Source organism: Dendroctonus ponderosae, unplaced genomic scaffold (assembly GCF_020466585.1).
Source record: "Dendroctonus ponderosae isolate FM_Combo_2020 unplaced genomic scaffold, Dpon_F_20191213v2 Dpon_F_20191213_1, whole genome shotgun sequence".
NCBI lineage: Eukaryota > Metazoa > Arthropoda > Insecta > Coleoptera > Curculionidae > Dendroctonus > Dendroctonus ponderosae.
Genome location: NW_026017110.1, coordinates 49,804,979 through 49,830,957, shown reverse-complemented (window position 1 = coordinate 49,830,957; position 25,979 = coordinate 49,804,979). Strand labels below are relative to the sequence as shown.

The window sequence follows — 25,979 nt, the reverse complement described above, 5'->3', positions numbered from 1 at the left end:
CGCCGTGTCATAACAAGGAAGTTTGCTAGATGAGACCTGTCGACATGGCTCAGCTGCCGTCAGTGAATAGTTTCAATGTTTTTGCATTCGATGTTGTTGCTAATGTGGCAATTATGCTGTCCACTTGGCTGGACAGCGGCTGTTTCCCCCTTGCATAGCGCATTCCAGACATATCCCCAGCCATATATCCTTTGGTCCAGCAGGCCGCATTCCCCATCGATTATCTATTTAATAGAAATTAATGGCTCAGCAAATATTTCATTAAATACCCAAGCTCTCTGGCTCTTAATGGGAGGAAATTAGGAGGGTTTTTCCAGGTTTTTCGTATGCTAAAAATCTATCGTAGACCACACCGTGTTCAGCCAATTAAGGCCGCTCGTAAATAAGAAAGTGTGGCTAATTCGAGGCTAAGAAGACGGATAAGAAAGTTCTCAATTTTCAACAATTAATCGGAATAATCTAAAGTGCCGCAAGACCGGTGAGCCAAAATTAAAAAGTTGGAAAACGCCGGGCCGCCTGTAAATCGGAGATCAAATTTTTCAGCCCTGAAAGCTCAATTACGAGTGAAATTGATAAATCGGAAGTCATAATGTAGAAGGAATGGAGTGTTTTCTCGGATTTGGCGTTCGTGATCTCCAGCTTAAGATACGGCCAGCTTCGGAACACCGACCTGCTGTAGAATGCATGGCAACCAATTTATTTGATTCCTGCTGAAAGAGTGGCTTGATCACATAACAGCAACCTCAATAATTGGAGCTGGAATAAATTCTTTTATAAAATCAGTTTATATCGTCGCTGTCAAATGAATGAAACTTTAGCGGATAAATCCAAAGCGAACGCTCCGAGCAGATAACTGGCCTAAATAATTACTTTTTTCCTACCGGGACAGCTTTAATTTGCGAACATTTATTTAGTTCAGTGCTCGATTTATTTTGGCGACAACACAGTTTAATGGAAAAACTACATGTTTTTGAAACGGTTTAATTACCGTTTAATTACTGTTGATTTGGGACAAATATCAACAGATTATTAATCAATAAAGGACATTCCTTAAGGGGCTTTCGGTAACAGTTTCAACTTTTTACTTTAGTGTGCACAGTTTTCTCCTGACGGACCCAGGAGCATCAGAACTGTTTCCATGCCAAGACAGTAAAAAACACACTCAAAATTTATTCAGATCTCCTTTGCATTTTGGATGAACATGCCAATGAAAACAGGTTGAAAGCCTCAAAGTGGTAACTTCTAGTGATGAGCAAAGCAAGGCCAAGATCAAGACTTGCCTGGTCTTGGTCGTGGTTTTGTTCTTGCATACATAGTCTTGATCTTGGTCTTGCATGTTAAGTCTTGGTCTTGGTCTTGTAGAAAGACTCTTGCAAGTCTTGCTTTTATATAGTCGTAAAATTAGACGAATTAAATTCAATAGTAACAATAGTAATAATTCAATTAAATTATAATATGAAACAATAAAAAATCTCAGACTGTTTGCTATTTAATAAGTTTACTTAATTTGTTAGATTCACAATTGTTGACCCGTACTTCCGAACCAGAAAATCTTTATCCAGAGAAATCGAAAATATTTTCAAGTTCGTGGTGAAATTTATTTTATACTATTTCATTCTATTTATATTTTATTCTAACGAAAGTACAACATTGAAATATCTACAGTAAGATGGATATATTTCAATATTTTGATTGGGCTTATACAGGGTGTCCCACCGAGAACCGCCGCGATCGGTCATTGGCAAACTGTAATTAGGAGAAAACTGAGATTTAAAATATTTCCAAGATGGCCACACTTCCGGTTGAACCGGAAGTAGGTATCAATTTGCTTGTTTCAAATGGAACACCGTACATATTTTTACATTTTTGAATTCTCCTCGAAATTGTTAATCCATTTTGTGTATACTATCCTATATCTAAGTCTAACCGTTTTTGATATATTTGAAATTGTATGCAAAAAAAATGTTGCAGCCACTCGAATAATTAGTCATCTGTCCTATTAGGGAATATGTGCTACTTAAGTTGAGTCGCATTTCTTGTTGAAGCGGACTTACTTTAATGAAATTTGGGCAACATTCTGATAACTATTAATTCAAAGTGTTTAGTTAAAATTAATACAAAATGACTTCGAGAGAACCGCCCAAAATCATTTTTTTCAAATGGAAACCTCCATTTGTGATAATTTTGTCTTATTCAGTATTAAAAATAAGGGCCGGTTTGTGTCAGGTTGCCTGTTCCAAAAGTGTTTAGTTTTAGAAATAATGCATTTTATTATTAAAAACAGATGCAGTACTGAATATAGTTACCGATACTGCGAAATTACAAAATATCCTTCAGTGAGCAACTGAAAGTCGACAAAAGTGTGATTTACTTAGGTCAGTATGTATCAGCTCTTACTTTTATTCTAATCAAAAGAGATTTGGTATGTAATCAAGTGTTTCCTTAAAAGTATTTAAAAGGCACACTGTATTACAAAACAAAATCTATTTTGATTGTAGTTTCTTCAGTGTTTACACACCCCCGTCCTCCCTCTTTTACGTTCATATGTATTGTTCCAAACAAATTCAAAATTTTCCATTTATAATATCAGAAAACCATCGTTTTTTAATTTAATCCTTCGTTTTTGTCACCCAAACGTCTTCAGCTCCAAAAATAAGTAGCTCTTTCCATTAATTAGCTTGCCTATGTCTGAAATGAGCAGATTTGTTTGATTAAAGATTAACATTAGTTTTAAATAAATAACTTAATAATTATTATTCCATATTTTTTTTTAAATAATAATTTAAAAATATAAGAAGGAAAGGGGAAGTTTTTCTCGGTCTAAACGGACAAATAATTTGTGGAAGAAGTACAGTTTTCGACTAAAAAAAAAATTCCTTTCATATGTTTTTTAAATTATTGGGTGTCTAAATACTTAAACCGTTTCTTTTCTGTAAAGCATGGACGATTGATGATATTGAAATAATGTATCTAATAAAATAAAATATATTAAAAAAAAGTTAATGGAAAGTGATACTTATGTTCGAAGCTGAACACGAAATAGCAAGGTTTTACTTTCCCAACCTGGAATTGGATAACCCGTTACTACTCTATGACACAAGCTCACCTTGTACTGGGACAAACAGAGGGGGGACAAATACTAAGTATGTCGATGAATAACCAATTTTACCTTGGCAATTTCTTGCAAGACCAAGACCAGTCACGCTCATCACTAGTAACTTCATTAGCACAGTGATTAAATATCATCGACATCCATTCGGCGCAATAAATATTAATCAACCAACAGAAAGGTGGCAAGCTGTTGAGCGAATTAATCCAAACAGGGCAATGAAATGGCACATTTTCCAACTGGCGAGTGTCGGTTCATTCCAGATAAAGTCCAGAAGCGATTGTTCAAATGCCGCCCTAAACCTTTTATCTCTCGGAATTATAATCGCGGACTAAATAGCCGTCACTCACGTGCTGTTTTATCATTAACTTTTGAGCCAGATTTGTCCAGGAAATTACCGATCCAGACCCAACTGGACTGGTGTGGAATCAGAATTCCGGCCGTTGCAAGCAAACGTCCCAATTCATTAAGTGAATGGGCGAAGAGGGACCGACGATAAACAACCGACTAAACCGAACGGGAGAAATTAAGTTTTTTGTTTTTAATTGGAAGTTTGGGCAGCAGTAAAAAAACCCAGCCATTCAGATGGTATCGGGCTGGGCGTTGAAAGGGGAAAAGGAAATTGGAAAGCGGAAAAACGGGGAAAAGTTACCGGCACTGGATTATTTCGGGTTGCAAAAACCCCGGACAGGGGTGAATAACGGATAAGCTGGAAAGTGATGAGAGCGCCTTTGAGGAGAATTAGTATGCTCGGAATGTCCGGTGGTCCGAATAATAGCGCACAACATACAAATTAGCCAATAGAAAGGACAATGGATTTTATCTGAAAGCGCGCTGCTCATTAAATTCCACGGTAGCTTAATTAGTATTTTCCCCAAGTAAGGAAACTTTTAGCATAAATTCGCGGCTACACCAGTGACTTTTTAACCTGATTGCTGAAATTAAAAAGTACTTCGCGTCCCAAAGGCAAGATGGGACTTTCATATTTAAGCAGCCCGAATTTGCCAATGGAATTAGCCGTCTTTCTCGTGATTTTTCCAAGTTGAAGTCTTGCTGGCGCCAAAGCCTCCGGATAATAACACGGGCATTAACAATGGCCGATGTCTGCAAACTCCGCAACACGAAGCTGCGATTTGGTCAAGCGATCCGCGCAAAAAATTCCTGCAGCAACTGCAAATGGTTCAGCGAAACTTTATCGACTTCCAAATGGACGAAAGAAATCCCCGAGTTGTTTCCGCGGAAAGAAAATGGAAACTTTGCCTTGTCCAAGTATGGGAAACTCCACAGCGAAGCCGGTAATTAGTTCGTCTGACTTCTGGTGGTCGTTTTTTGCTGGAAATGAACTTTTCCATCCCGATCACGTCCATGATTTACTTAGCTCATAGGAAAAAAATGAAGATGTCAGTTGCAGCAGCAAACTCGCCATCTACAGCTACACATGCACTCATCCAGATGCAACTGAATCGGCTCTGGAATGCGAAATTAAGTTTTGGGGCAGGCAAAGCAGGCGCTGTAAAGCCGTCTTGCGTCTTGGACATGCAAAACATATTATTTTTTTCAACGGATTGAACCAGCCAAAGTGAGCTTCGAAAGGCAATTTATTTGCCTTCGAAGTGCAGTTTTATGCGCTTAAACAGTGAAGTTCTTGGAGGATTCCCAGAAGGTGTTAAGGCGGATTAGAGGAAGTTAATTTAGTCCATAACTTAGAGGATTATCACGCCATTTGAATCGTCTATCGAACGGTGTGGAAGGCGTCAAAAAACGCCCATTTTAAGATTGTGTGAGGCCCATTTTGTTTGAAGAATTCCCGATAACGGCGCTATTTTTCCAGAAATTTAGCCAGTGATTGGAGCAGTTTAAAGACAATTTGTTGTTCTACAAAGTGCAGATTTCTGGGCTCAAATTGTGAAATTCTGAAATAATTTGCAAGATGTTAAATGGGGCTAAAGAAGCCTTTTTTAACTTTTTTTTTATTACTTCGTGGTTAATTACGGGAATTGGAAAAGTTACAGGGCAGTCAGTAGGAAAACGTAAAAAATTGTCATTTTCCACGGTTGTCTGACGTTTTTGTACGGGTAAACGTGCAAAATTTTTCAAGCAATTTGAAAAGTGGAAACCCTAGTTTGAAGAGAATTTCTTACGCCACAAACTGTAGTTCTTTTGCATTTAAATAGTGAAGAATCTGAAGGATTTCCAGAAGATGTTAAGGAGGGCTTAGGGAAAATTAAACTGTTTATTAGTTCACTGTTTGTTGCTTAATTTGATAAAGTAAAAAAGTGGTCAGTAGTCACACGAAAAAATCGTCCTTTCAAAGGTTGTTGTTTGAAATGTTTTCATTGCGTTTAACCGCGCCATTTTCAAGCAATTTGAATTGTGGAAAGTCTGTTTGAAGACATTTTGCTACGCTTCAAACTGCATTTCTTGCATTTAAATGGTAGGGGCTCCAAATTATTTCCAGAAGATGTTAAAGAGGGCTTATAGAAAGGAGAACTCCTTTTTTGATTTTTGGTTCAGAACTTTCTGAAACAAATTCTTCAATAATTTTTTGCAACTTCATCCATCACCGGCTGAATGAAACCAAATCAAATTCACCTAAATCGGCTTTCGATAAACTCCTTTGGCCTGCTAGTGAACAATTGAACTTTCCCCATATATACGTGCATGGAATCGTGGGCTGATCATCATTTATCGATAATGATGGAAATTCGCGCATTGAAAATAATTCAAACTCGTTTGATGGCAAGCAATTGGCATTCGAGGAACGTGCCTTATTGTCATGGGGGTTAGATTTCAGCTGATTCCGATTTTTCCCTCAACTTTTCTGGCCGGAAGCCGCAGGCCTTCAATTTGGTTTCATCCCTTGCAAGTTTGCGCATTTATCGATAGCCTCTGTACAACTCTGTTGGGTTGTTATAGACAACTAATTTTGAGGCAATCACTGTTCCTTTTCAGTTCGTTGCTGTTGCTGCTAAGCCCCACCTCGAAGAGGCGGGGCTTAGCACCGTTCAAGACCGGTTTGAATCAAACCGCTGGAAATATCGGATTTATCTGGTAATTATTAATAAAACCGTGCCAAATTCCTGCTGTGACATTGGCGCACCACTTTTGGTCAGTTTCCAATAATAATGTCCGAATTGGGGAGGCGAAATGTAGCGAAGCTGCCGCTGACACCACCATTTCGAGGGCATTTTGTAAATAATCCAGACTAAATACGGGCATGTGAGTTCTGAGTAGTTACAGGGCAGGGTCATAAATTTCCAGAACTGCGGAGAAATCGGCGCTTTGCATCAGCATATTAAATGCAATCGTACATGAGTTATTACGGTGGCCTCTTTCCAATTCGTAATAACAGAATATGATTTAGGATTCGTGCTCTTAGAGGAAATGCCCTGCCAACACAAAGGCGACTTGAACGATTCATTACTGCAAACCGTGGCCATCTTTGAAGACAATTTTGATTTCTGTGCCAATTTTATTTGTTGTTGCAAAAGAGCCGGGGTCTTTCGCATTCTAGTCACCATCAGAGGCTTTTAGGAAGCAGATCAATTGGCATGATTCACTGGCGTTTTATGGGACTTTCCACTAAATGATTTCCACATTCGAAATGGAGTCGAAAAAAGGAGATTTTCGCCGCTTTCTTGGCCTTTGCCCTAATCCCTGGATGGGTTTAAACCGGATGAAATAAGTCACGATCAGGGCTGTTTCCGGTGCTGGCCGACGAGTTGATAGACGCACTATTTGTCCTCTCGCCCTATTTTGCGCACTCTAATGCGCCCTGATTAATTTTCTCTTTCACATGGAATTCCCCACGTCCCCCGAATGAAAGCCGGGTGTATTTTTCATCCATTCTTTGCTTATTACTTGTTATTTTTCATAAGGAGAGTTCCACTTGGCGGCACTTTTTCCACAAGGGGGGCAAAATTGGAAAAATAACGTGGCGCTTTGATTAAAATCACGATTTTGAAATTAATCCGGACAGAAGGTTAATGTGGAGGCACATTTGGGCCAAGTTAACACTAAAGTAGATTAAGCTCCATCGCGGGCGCTTCAGTTTCTTCGAGTTTCAACGCTGGCGCCTTCCAAACTCGATTTAATCTCTCCATCGCATTCCCTCGTCTACGCCCGCTATAAAGAATAATTGCGCATTTATTTTTTCTTCAAACTTTTCCAGATTAAATATGCTAAAAGGTTGTAAAGGCGCTCCGCCGAAATTCAATTTTCGTGCTTTTGAATTTCAGACATCAAAGGTGGGACGACTCTATCACCCCTTCGTGGCGCGCCCCCGCTCTTTCGAATTACATTTTTAGAGAGAGTTATGCATTTTCGATGTTGCCGATGTCAAATTCAATCTTTCCCGTGTGTACCGAACACGTTCGAGGACTCGCTTTGCATAATTCCTCAAGCCCCAGAACTCTTTGAGCTCGTCTTCGCCTGTTCATCCCATTAGTTTATGGGTCAGCAGAAAAGTGTTTGATGTCGTTACTTTGGAGTGTTCGTGTTCCTTACTAAACGTTACTTTGATTGCTACTTCTCCTCGTTTCATGAGACAACTGCACAATTTATCACCGCTCATAACCTCACTCTACAACATCAGTTTTCACAGTTTGCAACAGTGTTTCTTGTCTTTCTCTAACTGGCTTTCCATGTTGTTGTTGTTAGTGCTATATTTCGGTCAAGCTTGGGGGCTTTAACAATCAACTGCTCTGTTTCACTTTCTTCAATAACTTTTTCTTCCTCAGGAACTAGTTCAAAAATCATAAAATAGGTGTGGGTCATACATCAAGGAATTATGAAAACCTTAATCAAACTGTTTTATTGTCTTGGTATATTGGCCTGTTTCGTGCTACAAGTATACAAATAATTTTGAATAAAATGAATTATTTGTTCTCTTGCTGAGCGACCAAGAGGGCAAGAGACCAAGACAATTTAAGCATTTCTTGATGTATGACACACAGTTGTTTTTTTATTTTTCCTGTAGCCTTAAAATGTTTCAATTTCACTGTTTTTTCTATACATTCACCTACATTAGTCGTTTAGAGGAATTCAGGTTTATGACGGAACCAATTTCGTAATACTTGCTGTATATATTAATTATGCTGGTATATATTAATTATGTATGGTGCCTGACCAGTTTGGCACAGGTTTTGTTTGTTAAATTGTCGCCGGTTCCAGTTCAAAATGTTATAAAAAGGACTTCAGGTAGCGACGCGCCCGTTATGTTTTTGGGTAGAGAACATCTTGAAGCATAAGACTCGAAAGTTTCAGTACAGTGGCGTGCTTGGCCAATTTTCCGTAAGTTTCTAAAGTAAATACTCGTTTTGTTTCTTTCACACAGCTAAGATTTGAAAATTATTCTTAAAAACTCGTAACCAGGTACATTTGCAAAGTACTTTGTTACATAGAGCGTACTTGAGTTTATTGGTAGCCAAAGTGTCAAGTCAGTGGCTCGTTTGGTTGTTTTTTGACAAGTTTGGGAATACGAAGAAAAAACGAAGAAAGTTTACTGCTCGGCAAGGGATTTAAATCAATTGAGCGTTTCGTTTTTAACAGAAACAAACTGATCTGTACGTGCGGAAAATTTTAATTCATAAGCTCGCTTAGTTCATTTTTGGCAATTTTGTCAACCTAATTTTCGGTTATTAAAAAAAGCTGCTTTTTTTGTAGCAACGCCGCTTCAGACAAACATTTCAAGCTAGTGTCTCACATAAAGCACCCGTTAGTTTAAAAATCCCTAAAGTTGCAATGCAGTGGCGTACTTGGGCAATTTTGGGCAAAGTTGCAAAAATAAGTTAAATTAAGTTAAAACAATATTTAGGCAAAACAGTCTTGAATAGTGCACATTTCGTTTTCTAAGGGTCAAAAGTATAAATGCAGTCACGCTTTTAAGCGATTTTTGCATTTTTTCTAACTCTGCCTCTGTTTTGCTTGTAGACGTATCCCTTCAAAAATTTGTTTGGCAAAAATACTTCAGACAGGCTTTTGAATTTTCCTCTGTGTGCTTTTTACCCACTTTTTACTAAATGTATTAAAGTTTTCCAGTGGAGAGTGGCGCGCTTTGCTTTTCATATGCATTTTCTTCGAAGAAAATACTGTGTTTTTATTCTTTGTGTGTTATCAGTTCGAACAAAAGCTGTCTCAAAATTGGCTTGAAATAATCGTCTACAGATTTCAAAATCTGCAAGGCATTGGCGTGTTTGGGCAATTTTGGAAACATTTTCAAAAATGACTTTTCCTTTTATTCTTTGGCAGGTTGAAATTCAAAAGACGGGTCTTAATAAAACTGAGCTGATAGTTTTTTGATAGCGGCCTAAGACTGTCAATCCAGTAACGCTTTTAGGCGGTTTTAGGAAAATTCTTCTTCCAGAGCCATAATTAATAAATGAAATTATCTCTACTCTATTCCAAGGCCGACCTTGTCTTCCAAATGATCATCCACATTGCACTTTTCAGCTTCATTTGGTTAGAAATTGCGTCAGCTGTGAGGCAAATTTCAGCTTCAGCTTGAGCTTGGAGTGATCAAACCCGCAAATATTTACGCGGTATTAGGGCAGATTTGAAAATATTAAATCCGTCGCGATTTCGAGTGGAAATGGAAAGTCTCCGACTAAAGCTGAAGCTGAAATGGGCCTGGATTCGTTAATCGCGTCGCTGGATCTGTCCGAAGGGCAACCGTGCGAACACGGGCCAGAATCAGTTTTTCCGATTTTCCAAACTGAACATGAGCTATCGCTGGGCCGGGGTGGTGCGCTGCCAGGGGGGTGTCGCTCTTGTCTTTGACAGCGATTTATTGGCTTGCATCGGAAGCGACGCTGACAGCTAATACCGGATATTGATGCTGATGGTCATCAAATCAAAGTCCCCCCCCGTTTGGCGGACTCCGGACAGCTCTTTCAATGTTCGAAAGAACCTCCACGAATCAGCCTGCATGAAATAATCGCGCCAGCCAATTGGAGTGCGGCTTGTTGCATATTTATCTTGATTAAAATCCAATTTGTCGTCGAGTGCCGTTGATACTTGAAAAGTTATTGTTTTATTTCGGCAATTCAAACCGAAACTTTGTAATTCAAATGCGCTCATAAATATGGAAGTTTCACAGGCCCCCCAAAACCGGACTGGAACAGGAAAAACTGATTAATTTTTCTCTCTCTCGACGCAAATCTCGGAATTTAATAAAACTCAGTTAAAGGAAAAATAACTATTTTATGAGTGCAGCAAGCAGGAAGACTAAGAAAATATCAAGCAGATCTAGGTTTCCTTACCGGAGGCCCGCCAGGCGAATTAATAACAATTTCATTACAGATGAGATTCATGATTTGCTCGAACGATTGAGGCATAGTTCTTGTCCTGTAAATATTCACTTTTAGCCAATCAGAGCTTATTCAGGTCGAGATTGTTTTGACGTAAAACGCTCGCAAAACTTCCTTATTGAATTTAAGAGGCAGTTTTTTTACTTTTAAGCAGTAATAAAATAAAAAGCTCGCCATCTTATTTAAAAGAAGGCGAAGAGGAAAGTTTTAATGAATCTCTTTTAAAACGGCGAAGTTCGGACAAACTTAATGAGATTTGCGCTCTGAAAGCCTCTCAATCATTTATTTTATTGAATGCAAGGTATGTGGATGGAGGATCGACCGAGCTGGGCATCGTGTCTGCTTTAATTAGAGCTCTATATGGGATTTCATTATGTCAGCAACATAAACACGAACGCACACATTCGATGGAATGGAGGAACTACATCATTTATTTGCCAAATAATACCGGAACCTTTACAGTGACACAGCGACAAGCTACAGTTAAATTAGAGATAGAGCACGGATATTGCTAGTCAAATTTCATATCGAGAGTGGAAAGCCCGATGAACGGTCACACAAAAAAGTTGCTATGAGGTTTTGAACGGAACATACTGAAATTGAAATTGATTTTTTCGGTCTTAAGGCAGCATCACGCTGAAGAAGTTTCAGGCAACAGTTGTTTTCCATGACGGCTTAAAAGTCCAACAAAAAGCCCAAATAAGCAGTTGGTAACGCAAAATGTAAGCAAAAACTCCTTTATTTTTCACTTTAGCTGCATTTGCTCCTTTACAGCCAAGGCTCTTCATTGCCCAACCAATTCTTCATGGTTCTGCTGATTTTTTTCTGCTGCAAAACATAGCGAAAATTCCTCCCAGTTCTGCATCCTCACAATTGACCTGCATCGCTTCCGCATTGCACATGCAACGCAAAGAGTTTCCGGTCTGCACGAGCGTGTTTCTGTTATTGGTCGCTTCAGCAGTAATTCCGTAGTTGGGGAAAAATGTCAACAGGAGCATATTTTTCTCATATTATTATTGCAGGTGCGTGCAGACAGGCAGGCAGACAGGGTTGCAATTATGTTCTGGCTGCATGACAGCGCTCTAACTAGACGTTAAGGTATTTGAGGCAGAGTCACGCAGACTCTGTACCGACTAATAATTAGTGTGTTTGTTTGATTTCATGTTGCTGATAACTCGTTGCAAAAAACTGAAAAACTGCGCACCATTTGGTAATTAATCTGATGTTTTGAAAGGTTGAATGGATGGGGAGCGGCTGGTTAAATCTCGCGTTGCTTAGAACTAGACGGGGTGAAGCATCTCAAATGATCTAGTAGAGAAAGTGCGAAAAATTCCATTAATAGCCGAATAAACCCGAGTGCATATTTTCCGAAAGGGGTGGCTTGTTGGACTTAATCCCAAATAACTGAAATACTTGGTCTCACCCTTTCGGCAAGGGCTTACGCGATTTTATGCAAATCCACTTGCTCCCGGGTTAAAATAAAGCTGCTCGCCCTCGAGCTTTTATGATATATTTCGCGCTAATCGGTGCTAAACCGATTTACCAGTTCGAGCTGCTTGTGCAGAAGCGCACAAAAGGCCAACCGCGCGGAGATTTCAATTAATGTTGCCGAATCTGAAGAACAAGTGTGGCCTAAGGAATAAATCAAATTACAAGTTCGTACATAAATTTCGTATAACAAGTGAGATTTACATAAAGCGGGCACTTTTAAAACCAAGTTACACGTGCTTTTGCTCGTAAATTTTTCGGTTTAAAATGTGCAAATCTTTGGCTGAACTCATCCGGCTCGACCTCATGTCAACGCTGATGAGGGAGATTTCGCTTTTCGGATAAAGGGGCCGGTTTTTTCAACTGGATCTGCCGGATATTGTCAAAATATCATACGGTTCATTGGTCTGTTTATACAGGGTTATCCATTTTATGCTTGGCAAAGTAAAGTAAAAAAAAACACACGAAATATTCAGATGGAGACGAAAATTTTAATTCAATATAAAACTTAAACCTTGCCATTACACGTGAAAAACAAGATCATTTAAATGTGCTCCATGGGACCTCCTACAGACCTCAATCCTTTTGAGGTAATTTTGAATGACTTTTCGGCACATTACCGGTAATATATCGGTCATAACTTCACGGATGTTGGCTTTCAGTTGCTCAAGAGTTTGAGGATTGTTGGCGTAAACACGATCTTTCGCATAGCCATAAAAAAATAAATCTAACGGTGTTAAGTCGCAGGACCTTGCGGGCCAATTGACATCACTCAGTCTAGAAATTACGCGTTCTGGAAATTTCTCTTGCAATAGGGCTCTATCTGCCAGAGTTGTGTGACTCGTTGCCTCATCCTGCTGGAACCACATGTCTTCCAGATCATAATCTTTAACTTCTCTCCAAAAATAATCGGTTAACATGCGTCCATAGCGCGCAGAATTGACTGTTATGGCTCTTCCTTGGTTGTTTTCAAAGAAATACGGGCTAATATCACCACCGGACCATAATGCACACCATACGGTCACTGTTTCAGGATGCGAAGGCCTTTCTGCTATCCCCTGAGGATTTTGAGAGCCCCATATACGGCTGTTCTGTTTATTCACGTAACTACCGAGCCAAAAATGAGCTTCGTAGCTGAAGAAAATTCGGTTCGAAAAATCGTCATCAGCAGCTTGTTGTTCAACCACCCAATTTGCGTATGTTCTGCGTTTCCCATGGTCTTGTTGCTTAAGTTTTTGAGTCAGTTGGACTTTGTACGGATGGACCTTCAAATCCAATTGCAAAATTCGCCACAATGAGCCGTAAGACAAGCCCTAATGTTGAGCACGTCGGGGAATCGACGAACTCGGGTCTTCCTCCACACTTTGAGCAACAACAGCGATATTTTCAGATGAAAGAATGTTGCAATGATGCACAGGTCTTACAATATCAGTTACAGATTCAGTCTCTTCAAATGTTTCCACTGTGTTCGAAATTGTTTGCTCTGTTGCTCTCAGAATTGACTGTCACGGCTCTTCCTTGATCGTTTTCAAAAAAATACGGGCCAATAACACCACCGGACCATAATGCACACCATACGGTCACTTTTTTAGGATGCAAACGCCTTTCTGCGATCACCTGAAGATATTGAGAGCCCCTTTTCTCTTCAAAACTGCCAATGTACATCAATAAATCAAAATCGCTATTATCTTGCTTGTGAAGTAAACACTTTAAATCGATCAAATCGTCGATATAACAAGACTTTTTCGATATTTTCAAGTGAGGAAACAAATGATCTTCTAGTGATTGTGGAGATGTTTAATCGCCCTGTTTTAAACGAGAGATTAAGGACATTTTGAAGGGTTTGTTTGGGTTAGGTATTGGTCAATTTTTCTTCAGCACTAACCCAAACTAACTGGGATTTTTCTAAAAGTCTGCTATCTTACTAAGAAACCCGCCTGTGTATGCGTTATCTAAAAGAATGTTTCTTAGCGTGACAATGCTTGAAAATTATAAAGTTATTCGCGTTCGTCGCGTATTTTGCTTTACTACTTTGTCCAAATAACTAAATAAAAGTCATCTAGAAAGTCGACGAGTTTTCTTGTAAAATCGATCTCTTAATTTTCTTGCATTAAAGATTCAGTTTGCCAGCATTTTGTCAGTTGTCCAAATACTGTATTATAAACTTCCGCTAAATCTGTTCGTTTTTTGATAAAAAATAATTTTATTTTTGTGCCAAATTCGAAACTGGCAACGGATTTCGAAATTTTTTTCAATGGGACGAAGGAGGCATGTGTTCTAGTACAATTTATTTGATAATTTTTCTGAAAAAATGCCTTACGTTTGTCATTATTTTAACACCGACGTTAAAATAAATGTTAAAACAATTAAGAAAAAACGTAATCAACATTTTCCCAGCAACGAAACTGAGTTACTGCGCCGGTACGTTGGGTTGGCGCACCAAGCCATTTGCGTCGCGCTGCGCCAATTCCTAAAAATTCACTGAGTTACCCAGGCCTAGTTTACGTGGAAGAATGCCGTAACTCAACCACAATTGGGTGCGAGAGTTTAAAAAAATCTATTTTGAGCTAAAGCTGGAACAGTTCCCGATACCACATGCCTCTTTGCCCATAAATTAATAGGGAATACTCAAATTAGGAACCTTCGCTATAGATAATGGACACGGTGTCTCTAAATAACAGTCTTTGTTGCTTTGGTGATCAAGAATGATGGACATTATTTACGGGATTTTCATTTTTAGAATTGTTTTGGGTTCTTTAAAGAAGCTGAAAAAATCAGATATGGAGATCTTCCTCTGCACTTTTTTGATTATGAAGAATAAGTTCCCGAGTTTCCGTTAACACGAGAAGTGGCCACTGTTGATTCATGGAAGTTAGATTCTTTTGAGGTTCTGGTATCCTGGTAGTCTTTTTCATCTTTGCTCTTTTCCAAGATTTGATCAGCTTTTTTCCTCCATTATTTCACTTCCACTTTTGTGCTTAATGTTTTTGGTTCTTGCGACTTTCTGTTCTTAGATGTGTTTTTTGCTGTTTTAATTACATCTTCTGGTTTGACTCCATCTTCCTCATATTGTGCATTTTTTTTCTGTTGAGACCTTTAGCCCAATTTCTGCTCATTTTCTGTTACCACCATGATCGTAACTTCTTTGCAGCTTTTATCAATTTTCCTTTAGTCCTCTTATGGCTGCAAAATCACCAACAAAAGTTCCTTAAAAACTAATTTAATCCTAATTTGAATAAAATGGTTATTCAGTGTCCTTTGCCGAATGAGCGTTCTCGAGTGTCCAGCTGTGCAGCTAAAAGAAGAGAAAAGCTTGTTGGGTTTTTCATGAGAACAGCCGGTGAGAGTCAGTCAATGAAAGCAATCGGATGCGTCTTCAAAGCAGAAGCGATCAGTGGAAACGAGTGAATAAACGGAACGGGACAACGACTGAAAAACATGTACAAACTCCGATTGTGTCCAAGGACAGTTCGGGCGTCGAGCCGACTGTCCCCGAACACACGGCCATTTACTGAAGCGGAGTCGAGCTTCGGATTTCGGAGCTTTGAGCTTCGGTTTCAGTTCGGCGTGTTCTTCAGATGTGTATGGAGGTCGCGCTTTCATCCGCCACACGCGCTCCGACACAAACGATGTTTATGGCACCAACCGCATGATTCCTGAAAGACACCCGATCATTTAGTGCAGGCCAGTTTCCATTGTGATCCAGTCGATTTTTAGCCAGTAACAATGTTTCTAATCCGCCTGCTATTCAAAACGCCGAAGGGCCGCATGGCAAAACTGTTTTTCCTTGTGCTTCTCGTGCAATATTGTTTGTTTCTGAGTGCAAAGGCGGACTTTGAGAACAGCTGGACAATGTACATGGAGCAGCCGTGTTGTTCCGGCCTCCCCAATCATCATGTTCGGCACCATAGAGGTGAGTTCCTGATCTGCGAACTCGTCCGGTTTTTAAGCTGCCCGGCAAATGTCCAAGAAGAAAATTTTGCAGCTTTGAGTGAGGTTGGGCTGAAACGTCCCTGCGCAGCCCACAATAAACACCTGGTTTGAGTTTGCTTGGCTTTGGGGTCTTTTACGTTTGCCTTATCTCAGGTCGACGAGTTGCAAGGGAAAGAATGGTTTAGCAGGATTTTTGTCGCATTACTTACCTACTTAGATTTAGACTACTAGAAACATTTTATAGTTTTACCCAAAAAAAACCAAGAATGCCTGATCTCATAACGGAAGACAATGGGAGACCGCCTACATACAGCCAAATCTCTATCGACGTCCTTGATGTGAACCGGCTAGGAAAAAGGTGGAAATCTCCCCAAATTACTGCCGAATCCAATTACTTCATTAAACCATCGAAGTGAATTAAGGGCACAGCCCTGAAAAGTCCTGTGCTTGGGGTGCACGTTTAATATACATTCTTTCAACCGGTTGCAAGCCGGGTGCAGGTAGAAGGGACGGAGAAGATCAGGACAGTGGCAGTTTCGCTCATTACCAGCCAGTGGCGTGGCAAACGACGATATCGTCAAGTTCAGCCAAACGAAGCCCGAAATTAGGCAGAAAATGGTGCAATTTTCAAGTTCATAAACGGAAACAACCGGAAAAGAAGGAAGCCCATTTCCCGCATCGACGTTTCAGCTTTGCGACGCGGCTGGAAGGGCACAGATCGGTTGATTCAGAGCCATAAAGCTGTGCCCTTTGAACACACACACACTTTTCATTCGTTTTATTCTTATTTCGTCAGGTGGGTATATAGAAAACCGATTCCCTACATGCCGGCATCGGGAAATTCTGTTGCCTATCTAGGTCGTCTGTTTTCTTTCACTTTTTCTGAAAGCGATCTCGGAATTGGAGAATACACCCGGAGCTCTTCGGGGCCTTGTAATGCGATATTGCCTGCTTCAATGGCGTGCTCGATGGTTTAATTAATCTATAAGAAGAATGAGTCGACATAGTCCTTTCAAATGCATTTTTTTGTCATTTCTATCCCAATTTTTAATCTGATTTGACTGTAAACAGGGTGGTCGAAGCAAAAAGGCAAAATTTTCCCATCTAGAACTTAATAGTTTACAAGGTGTGAAAGTGTAAATCAAATTTTGAGTTCAAAAAGTAGTTTAATACTTACTGTTCTTGAGGTGCCTAAATAAAAATTGTTTAATCTTTGTTTGATTGAAAATTGGAGCAGAATATTTCTTTGAATTAGAGGTGCAGTTTGGGTTAAATGAACTGCTCAACAAACAACACTGACGAATTTGGACCAAATTTGGAACTGTAATAAATTCTGATTGCTGTAGTCTGTTCTGTATGCTTATTTAGATCAATTATTGTTCGGTTAGTGCGCGTTTTTGCAAGAAATTATTATTGGTTTTTGCAAGAAATCTTTACAAAAGAAGCAATGCTTCAGGTAAAGTTTCTCACACGGTGGAAAATTAAACTATGCAAAATTGGTGAAGGTTTTTTTGTATTTAAACACCACATGCATTAAGGTGGACCTTATATCTCGAAAATCGTTTAAGAAGCTAAAACTCCACAATCGATTTTAGAAAAAGAATTATTCACCGGGTTGCATGGATTCACTTCATGAAACTTCGCTTTAGTTGAATGTCTGTTAGAATCACAGGTTTGGAGGTCAATTTTTATTTGAGTCAGTTTTCATGCAATCCTGTACCTATACAAAATTCCTGTCGGTCAGCAAACAAGTTATCGCTGCACGACCAACAAGTTCATTTTTTAAACCAGCCTGTAAATACAAGAGATGTCCTAAAAATTGAAAAACCGTTTCGAGCTATTTGGTTTATTTTTGAACTTTTGGGGTTTTAAAAGTTCCTGGTTTTTCTTGTCCTACTGGGAGCATGCCAAATTTCCCAAAATTTTGCATTTTTTCAATTGCCAGCCTATAGAAAATTTGTCTGAGATGCTTCATTTTTATTAACACATTGACAAATAGAAAACAAATGGGGCTGAAAAACGCTTCAAACGGAAACAAAATCGCTTGAAGCAATCAGAATGCATCCAGTTCCAAAGTTAGATCAAATTTGCATGTGAAACGTTTATTTTGTTGAGCAGTTTAGTACGAAAAATCGCTGAAGTTTCAATGTGAAATATCTCGAAAACCTTGAGAGTCACCGGCTTCATTCAACCACATATTTTTTGTCTAATAAATATCGGAGAACGACATACTGGCGGAAAAGCGATATTTTGAAACCCAAAATATATCTTATGCTTAACATGACTATAGACGATTGCATTTGCATGCCTCGATTTGAATTTTCAGATAAGACAAATCTGACCGACACTTGTTTTTCCTGTGGAATCGTATAGATCGGTGATTCTGCATGCAGTTTTATTTATTAACGATGAAAATGGCCACTCTGTTACTGTCGTGGCAACAATAACCCAAGATTTCTGCTCTTTCCACGACAGAAAAAAGCAAAGGAATGCACCATCACCCAAGCCGTGGGCGAGGCTAAATGAGTCTTCAGATGAGACGACAGAGAACAACGAAGGCTTTGATCGATAAATCGTTCTTCGTGAAGATGTCGATTGCGGGCCACCAGGAAAGGAATGAAAATGTTGTATGGGGTTAATTGATGGATGTTTTGGGGGCAGAATTTTGTCGCAATCAATGCCCTTCCCATAAATCAAATGTTAATTATACTTCCGATCATCCTGATGGCAATTACTTTCGCACATTTTAGTGTATTTTAATAAGGGACGTGACGTGGCGGAATCTTTAACATAAAATTTCATCATCAACCGCCATTAATCACCAAACGGGGGCGGCTCACGCTACAACAAATTTCCAAAATAAACGCACGCTTACCGAGTTATTAAGGGTGACTGATACAGCTGAACGCCTTCAAATCAAATAGGAAAAACTGATCGGTGTCTTCTACTGAGCCTTCACCTTGTGGTTTTCATACATGGATGCAAGCGGGAAAGTTTGGCGTTATTGATTGCAATCCGGTGCTTTTTGCCATCCACCCGTTTTTCCCCGTTTAATTGCGGCGAACTTTTTGCAGGAAACTTTAGGGCGAAAGTAAAGAATCGTTAAATTCGGTACGTAGAGCGGAGGGTCACGTTTTAATGTCTCCACAAAGAATTCGAGTAGTACGTGTTTTATAGTTTGAAACGGCTCGCCCGCAGGAAAACTTATTAGTCTGGCCAGCTTATTGCCGAAGAGCCCATTAAGGCGCAACGGCCTTTCAATTTGAAACTTTTCATTCGGTGTCATAAGAGCGCGATCCTGACCTGGCCTTGTACACGTTCAAGTCCGTTCACACAAAGCGCGGAATTTCGTGTGGCTTGGAAAACTGGTTCTGGTGGTCGGGTTCCATGGACCCGACCACCGAAGCTCGTTGATTTATCATTCGTTTTTATAGCAGAATGGCTCAATTTGAGGAAAAAATCGTTAGCAGTGGGCTCGTTTAAACAATGGCCAATTAATCATCGGCAATGATTGCGGCTGGTTAGTTTGCCTGGCTTATCGCTCCTCCCTCCTTAATAAGCAATCGGGTCTCTTGCAGGCCAATATTTACCTTCCTGGTTCAACAGCCGTTATCTGGACGGAATTCGATTGTCGACTAACACGATAAAGAAAAATAAATCAGAGGCCCTGGTTGTCGACGAGGGGCTATTATTGTAACTTATTGGCCCCGGCCCACCGCCCTCCTGACTAAAGTGGATATTGCCATCAAACCTCTGCAGAGGGTGTCTTACATGACCGGCTTGCAATATGGCCTCCACCAGTTATTCCCTGCTTTTAAGGGTTGAGGACTGCGATTTATTTCTATTGCCGTTTTCCTCAAAGTTATCTTTCGAAAATTGCCCCAAACTTCAAATTCATCTTGCAGAGGCGCTTCTAAAGGGAAAACCAAGCTAACTGAAGACACCTGAATTTAGGCCTTGGTAATTCCGTGAATTTTTAGTTGGCGCAGTGGTACGCAAATGGCTTGGTGCGCCAACCCAACGCATCGGCGCTGTAACTCAGTTCCGTTGGGACTGGAAAACTGGGAAAATGTTGATTACTTTTTTTACTTGTTTTTAGATTTATTTTAAGGGTCATTTATTAACAAGAAAATTTTAATTTCTTCAAAATTTCAGAATTTTTGGAAGATCGTTTGTTGCCTTACTTGAGAAGATCGAAAAAGTCTTATTAGATCGATTTAAAGTGTTCACTTCGCAAGCAAGATAATAGCGTTTATTGATGTTGTACATTTGAAGTTTTGAGGACCGCACTTTAACCATCAACCATAAATCCGCTAAGCGTTGACGATTTTTATCGAAAAATATCTGCGTGAACGCTCGATTGTCGCTGTGTTTTCACAGAAAAATTGCTGTAAATTTAAGCAATGTTTCGGAAATTCAGTACTGGAAACTCTGCACAATCTTTAGCCCAAAATACGTGACGAACCCAAAGAATTTTATCTTTTCCCTGCATTCCCAAGCCAACAACATTTCTTCAAGGTATCGCACATTCCTCAGTAGAATAGCACAGAATTTTAAAAGAATTTCGATCAGTTTCTGTATTTAAGTGATTCTTCTTCACTTCATTCTTTGTAAGTCTATCACATGCCCAAATAGGTTTACTGAAAACCGCCGCTTGTAACCGCAAAACTGATAAACATTGAGAGTGAAATTTGAAAAGTTCATGAAAACCGTTCGGACCGACTCTAAATGATTAATGATTTCCTTTCGATCCAGCGGAGCAATAATTCAAAAGGTGGGCAACGCCCCCATGCAGATTGCAAACCATGGAAATAGCCGATAATTGGCAGTTTGAGGATTAACGCCGCTTGAAAATAGAAGAGTTTCGCTTGTCGATTGTTTGCATCGTTGTATCGATGTGTTTGAAAACTCTGTATTTTTAAATGCCCCTGTATAAAAAGCGGCCAAGGGCGAGGGTGCCTAGGAAATCGACATCTGCAGCTTGCCCGCACCCTGTTTTCTATTAACGTCGTAAATGTATCTTTTGGAACGACGTCAATTGAACATTTATGGTTGGTTTTTGTCCTGGATGCATAAGGAAGGGTTAGAGAGACCCAACTTTTACCTCCTCTTTTGCGTCATTTTAAATTGTCCTATTCATTTTGGGGCTACAGCGTCTAAAACCGTTCTATTTAAAATTAAAAATATATTAAATAGTGATCTAGTGATTTTTTGGCAGCGAGACTTATTCAGATCATACATTATGCATTTGAGTCGAAAATCCTGCACGTGAACTAAAATTAACCCATAGATGGACATTGTCATTAAAAGTTTTCTCGTGAGCGGAAAGGTCCGGCATAAAAATTCAAATTAAAGCCATCGGACAGGTTAATTCACGGTTGAAAAGTTGGACACCTAAAACGGTCCCAATTAACACCCCCCGAAGACAGCTGAAATTTATTCGGATGTACGTTTTGTGTGTGTTGTTGGCCGTTGGACAGTTTTTTCATTCATTTGTCGCGATTTCGCAACACAACACAATTAATTTCGTCTAATGGAAGCATGCGAAGAAAATGCAAGAATCGCGGCTTGAGCATTAATTTTCCGCCGGGGAATATGCGCCTCAGTGTCACACAGAGCCACCGGATTTTTTGCAATTAAAAACAATCCTTTGTGATGCAGATAAGCAGCCTTTTGGTTTTTCTTGGTTTTTTTCCTGACTGGCTGCTTCGAAATCGCATTGTCTAAAGCTGAGCCAAATTAGCCACAACTCTTTAACAGGAATCTCTGAAACAAAATGGGAAATTAAATCACAATTTTCCCCAGTAAAATAGTGCCGGCTTCCCGGGGAAAACTGCAGACGTTCCAGATAGAGAAAACGGTAAATCTGGTACAGCACTTTTATCAGACTGTAGTTTATTTTAAAGGAATGTTAAACGTTCCGATAAATCGGAATGAATTTATTTCACAGCCTCCACCGCCAAGGCGGTCCAGGAATTATTTAAATACAAACGAAATAAATTTTCCTAATCTACCTAAGACAAACAGAGCGGATATGCGTCTACTGGATGATTTACCGGCGGAAAAACTCCTGCTTTGTTTTCTTTGGAATCAGTGCGTTCTCTAAAGGCTTGACCGACAATAAACCATCAATAAATTGGCTTTTTCCCCTGTTTATTGTGTCCAGCCTTTGTAAACATACTTGTTACATTAGGATTGTTGTGCTAATTGCCATCCGACACGAACCGCTGATTGCCGCATTATGTAAAAAGATAAACTAAACGTGAAACGGGCCTTTGTTGAGCCAAAACATGACCGGCCTTGTACAGCTATCAATTTTCCTGATAGATGCGCTGAAAAAATGTGATAGGAAATCGCCCAACTCTTTCCGGAATGGACCGAAGTCCCTATCCGGGCACTCAAAGGCATTGTCTGGATATCCAGAACGTAATCGGTTAAAACGGCGGCAATTTGCATGGAAATTTGCATAGGCTGGCAAATTGCAGCTTCCCACAATGGAAAACCGTATCGTAAGCGCATCTATTACTGTAATGAATTCATCACGGACAAAAGCTGCCGGACAGCCGGTCAGGTATTAATTTTCGGGACATCAGGTAGCGACGGTCACTTAATAGGAAATCAGCATGGCGCGACATGTTTGCGGCCTTCTGTGCGACATATTTAACCCGAATTGTCATGCCAGAATTGTGGTTCAGCTGATCTATGTCGAGGCCAAGCGGCCTAGGAATTTTTCCAGTTTGGAATCCATTCCAACTGATGAAAACATGAAAGAATCTAAGTACTTCTGAATAGCAGTAGAAGTCGAGTTTTTCTGGTTAGAAAATAGATCTACACAATGAAAACTTGAGCCTTTTGAAAATGCTTAGGCACATTTGGGACAGTCTTGAAGAAACTTTCCAGTCAGATTTTTCTCGGTAAAGTGGGCGAAATCCCGACTTTTTGGTGTGAAAAAGTTTTGGAAGCCCTCCCGAACCATGTGATGATTGAGGGCTAAAAGAATGCTTTGGAACGTTTGGGGCAGTCTTGAAATATGGTCTGAACAACGCCAGTCTCAAGAGCTTTTTGCAATATCCTTAACTGGAACGTTCAAGTCAGGTTTTTCCCGGTAATGCGGGTGAAATTCTGGGTTTTAAGTGTGAAAAAGATGAGAAGCTCGCCCGAACCAGGACTTGTTTGCGAGCATTTTGAAAATGTTTTTAGGGTCGATTTTTCTAAGAAAGTTTTTGTCAAAAAAATTCTTCTGAAAAAGTTCTGGAAAAACTTTCGTAATTTTTGCGGGAAGGTTTTTACCATTAAAGCGTACAAAATGCCAGTGAAGGCGTTAGTGGTTTAGAAGGAATCAACTGTTAATGATTCGCCSTCAAAGCGAAATACTAAAAACGAACTTCAAGATCAATTTGAAAATTCCTCTAAAGTGACACAATAGCTGAGCTTTAATGAAACTTTTGTGGATTAGAGGTTTTGACAGAAGAAAACATTAGAGGTTTTGAAGAAATCAAGTGTTCAAGCTTCGCCCGCAAGCATGGGAAGAAGGAGCGTCAAGAGCTTCTTAAAAATTCGTCTAACGACCCACAATGGCTGAGCTTTAATCCAACTTTCGCGACTTTTCCACTAAGATTTTTACCATAAAAGCGCACAAAATGTGGATGGAAAGCATTAGAGGGTTTGAAGAAATCATCYGTTGAAGATTTGCCCACAAAAATGGTGATGTAAAAAACGAGCTTCAATAGCTTTTCAAAATTATTCGAAAGTGACACAAAAGCTGAGCTTTAATGRAACTTTTGTGGATTGCCCACTAAAGATTTTACCTTCAATGCGCGCAAAACGCAGGTTGAAAGCATTGGAGGGTTTGAAGAAAACAACTGTTGAAGATTCACAGGCAAAGAATGAGCGCCAAAAGCTTTTCAAAAATTCCTTTAAAGCCGCATATACGCTGATATTTAATGAAACTTTAATTACTTTTTTATAGAAGTTGTTACTTTTAAAATGTGCAAAATGCAGCTTGAATTCATTAGATGCTCTGAAGAAATCAACTGTTGAAGATGTTCACGCAAAGGTGATGATGCGCAGGACAAGTTTCATAATATTAAAAAAAATCTTCGAGAATCACGCAAAAGCTGAACGCTAATAAAAATTTCGTTGCTTTTTCACAAATGTGTCCAACATTAAAGCGGGCACAATGTAGCTTGAAAGCAGTAGGGGTTTTGAAGAAATCAGCTGTTGAAGATTCGCCCGCAAAATTGATGACGCAAAGGTGACTTTGCATAATAACTTTTTAAAAAGTGACACAAAAGCTGAGCTTTAGTGAAACTTTCGTGGCGTTTCTACTAAGGTTTTTAGCATTAAAGCGTTCAAAATGAAATTTGAGAGCATCAGTGGTTTTGAAAAAATCAACTGTTAAAGATTTGCACGCAAAGGTGCGAAGAACGAGCTTTAAAAGATTTATAATTTTTTTTCCAGAATCACACAAGGGCTGAACTGTAAAATAAAACTTTCGTGGCTTTTTTACGAATGTTTCCACCATTAAATCGGGCAAAATGCAGGTTGAAACCATTAGAGGTTTTAAAGAAATCAACAAAATTTGCCCGCAAAAATGATGATGTAAGGAATGAGCTTCAAGAGCTTTTGAAAATTCTTCCAAAGTCACATAAAAGCTGAACTTTCGTGACTTTGTCATTAAGGTTTTTACAATTGAAGCGGGCAGATGCCGGTTGAAAGAAGTAGTGGTTTTGAAGAAATCGGCTGTAGTAGATTTGCCCGCAAAACTGATGATGCAAAGGCGACTTTGCATAAGAACTTTTTAAAAAGTCTCACAAAGTTTCTACTAAGGTTTTTAGCATTAAAGCGTACAAAATGCAAGTTGAAAGCATCAGTCGTTTTCACGAAACCAGCGGTTGAAGATTTTTCACCAAAGTGTTGATGTAAAGAATGACCTTGAAAACATTTAAAAAATCTAAAGCCACCCAAAGGTCGAGCTTTAAGTAAACTTTCGTAACTTTTCCATGAAGGTTTTTGCCATCCAAGCGTGCAAAAGCCATGTTGCAAGCGTTGGCGGTTTTGAAGAAATGAACTGTAGAAGATTTGCCCGCAAACATGATGATGCTAAGAGGGATCTTCAAGAGCTTTTTAAGAATTCTTCTAAAGCCTTTCAGAGGCTGTGAATACAACTTTCGTGACTTTTTTATGGGAATTATTGCTATTGAAGTGTGCAAATTGCAGTTTGCAAGTATAAATTAATTTAGAAAAAAATCAAATATTGAAGATTGACCAGCAAAAAAACTGATGCAAAAGGAGGTTTTCAAGTACTTTTTAAAAATGTCTCTAGAAGCTTACAAGGACTGAGTTTTAGTGAGTAGGCAAGTTTTTCCATTTAAAACGGATAAAATGCAGATGGAAGTTTCAAAGAAATCAACTGATGGAGATTATTTGACAAACGACTACACCAGTTTCAAAAGCTTTCGAAAATTCATCCAAATCCTTGTAAATTTTGGTTCACAAACGTGAAGTTCACGTCGCAAGCTGTTGATGTTTTAACGAAATAATTCATTGCAAATGGCCGATACCAAGAAATGATTGAAATGTTCCTGCGTTTTTGTAATTCTGCCGGATACGAGGAACAAAAGTTTCTTTTTGAAGTCCTATTTTTGTTGAATCTTGCAAAAAACCGACCGAAAGCTATGGAAGTTTAGAAGAAATCAGGTGAACAAGATTTTTATCAGATGCCACATTTCATCGGGTTGATACTACCATTCGCTTAAAAGGGCAAATTTTCCCGAGTCCGAATACGAAGAGCCGGTAGAAGTCACCAGTTGGAAGTGCGGACAGCAACTGATCACATTAGAGTAAACTTTTCCAGAACGCAATAGATCAGTTCTTTTGGGGCTTCTCGAGTGCACTTGCAGTGGCAAACACCACCCCATCCTCCATGATAAAAATGGTAAAATGTACACTTAATCATACAAAATGAACCATTACAACCGGAGGGCGTCGCTGCTGGTAAAAAAGCTGTGTCTTCTTGCCACCCCTGCATGCTAATGCAGTCGATGGCCGTACACACATTGCGGGCTATCATTTCGCATTTTGGGCCTGTTGGGGTGCAACTAATTTACCCTTTGTTGTGAGTGCCAACTGGCTCGAAGTCA

General features: G+C 39.5%; 1 protein-coding gene across 2 annotated transcripts in view; it reads left to right on the top strand.

The window, feature by feature from the left end:
- LOC109543404 (semaphorin-2A) overlaps window positions 1-25,979 on the top strand; it is a 158,167-nt gene that overhangs the window by 32,356 nt on the left and 99,832 nt on the right. The window contains exon 1 of one of the 2 annotated variants that reach the window (XM_048670389.1): window positions 15,438-15,817. The exons of the other annotated variant lie outside the window; for it this stretch is intronic. Coding sequence (XP_048526346.1) covers window positions 15,631-15,817 — 187 coding nt within the window. The 5' untranslated portion in view covers window positions 15,438-15,630. Of the gene's footprint in view, window positions 1-15,437; window positions 15,818-25,979 lie in introns of those variants that run through there. 2 annotated transcript variants of the gene reach the window in all.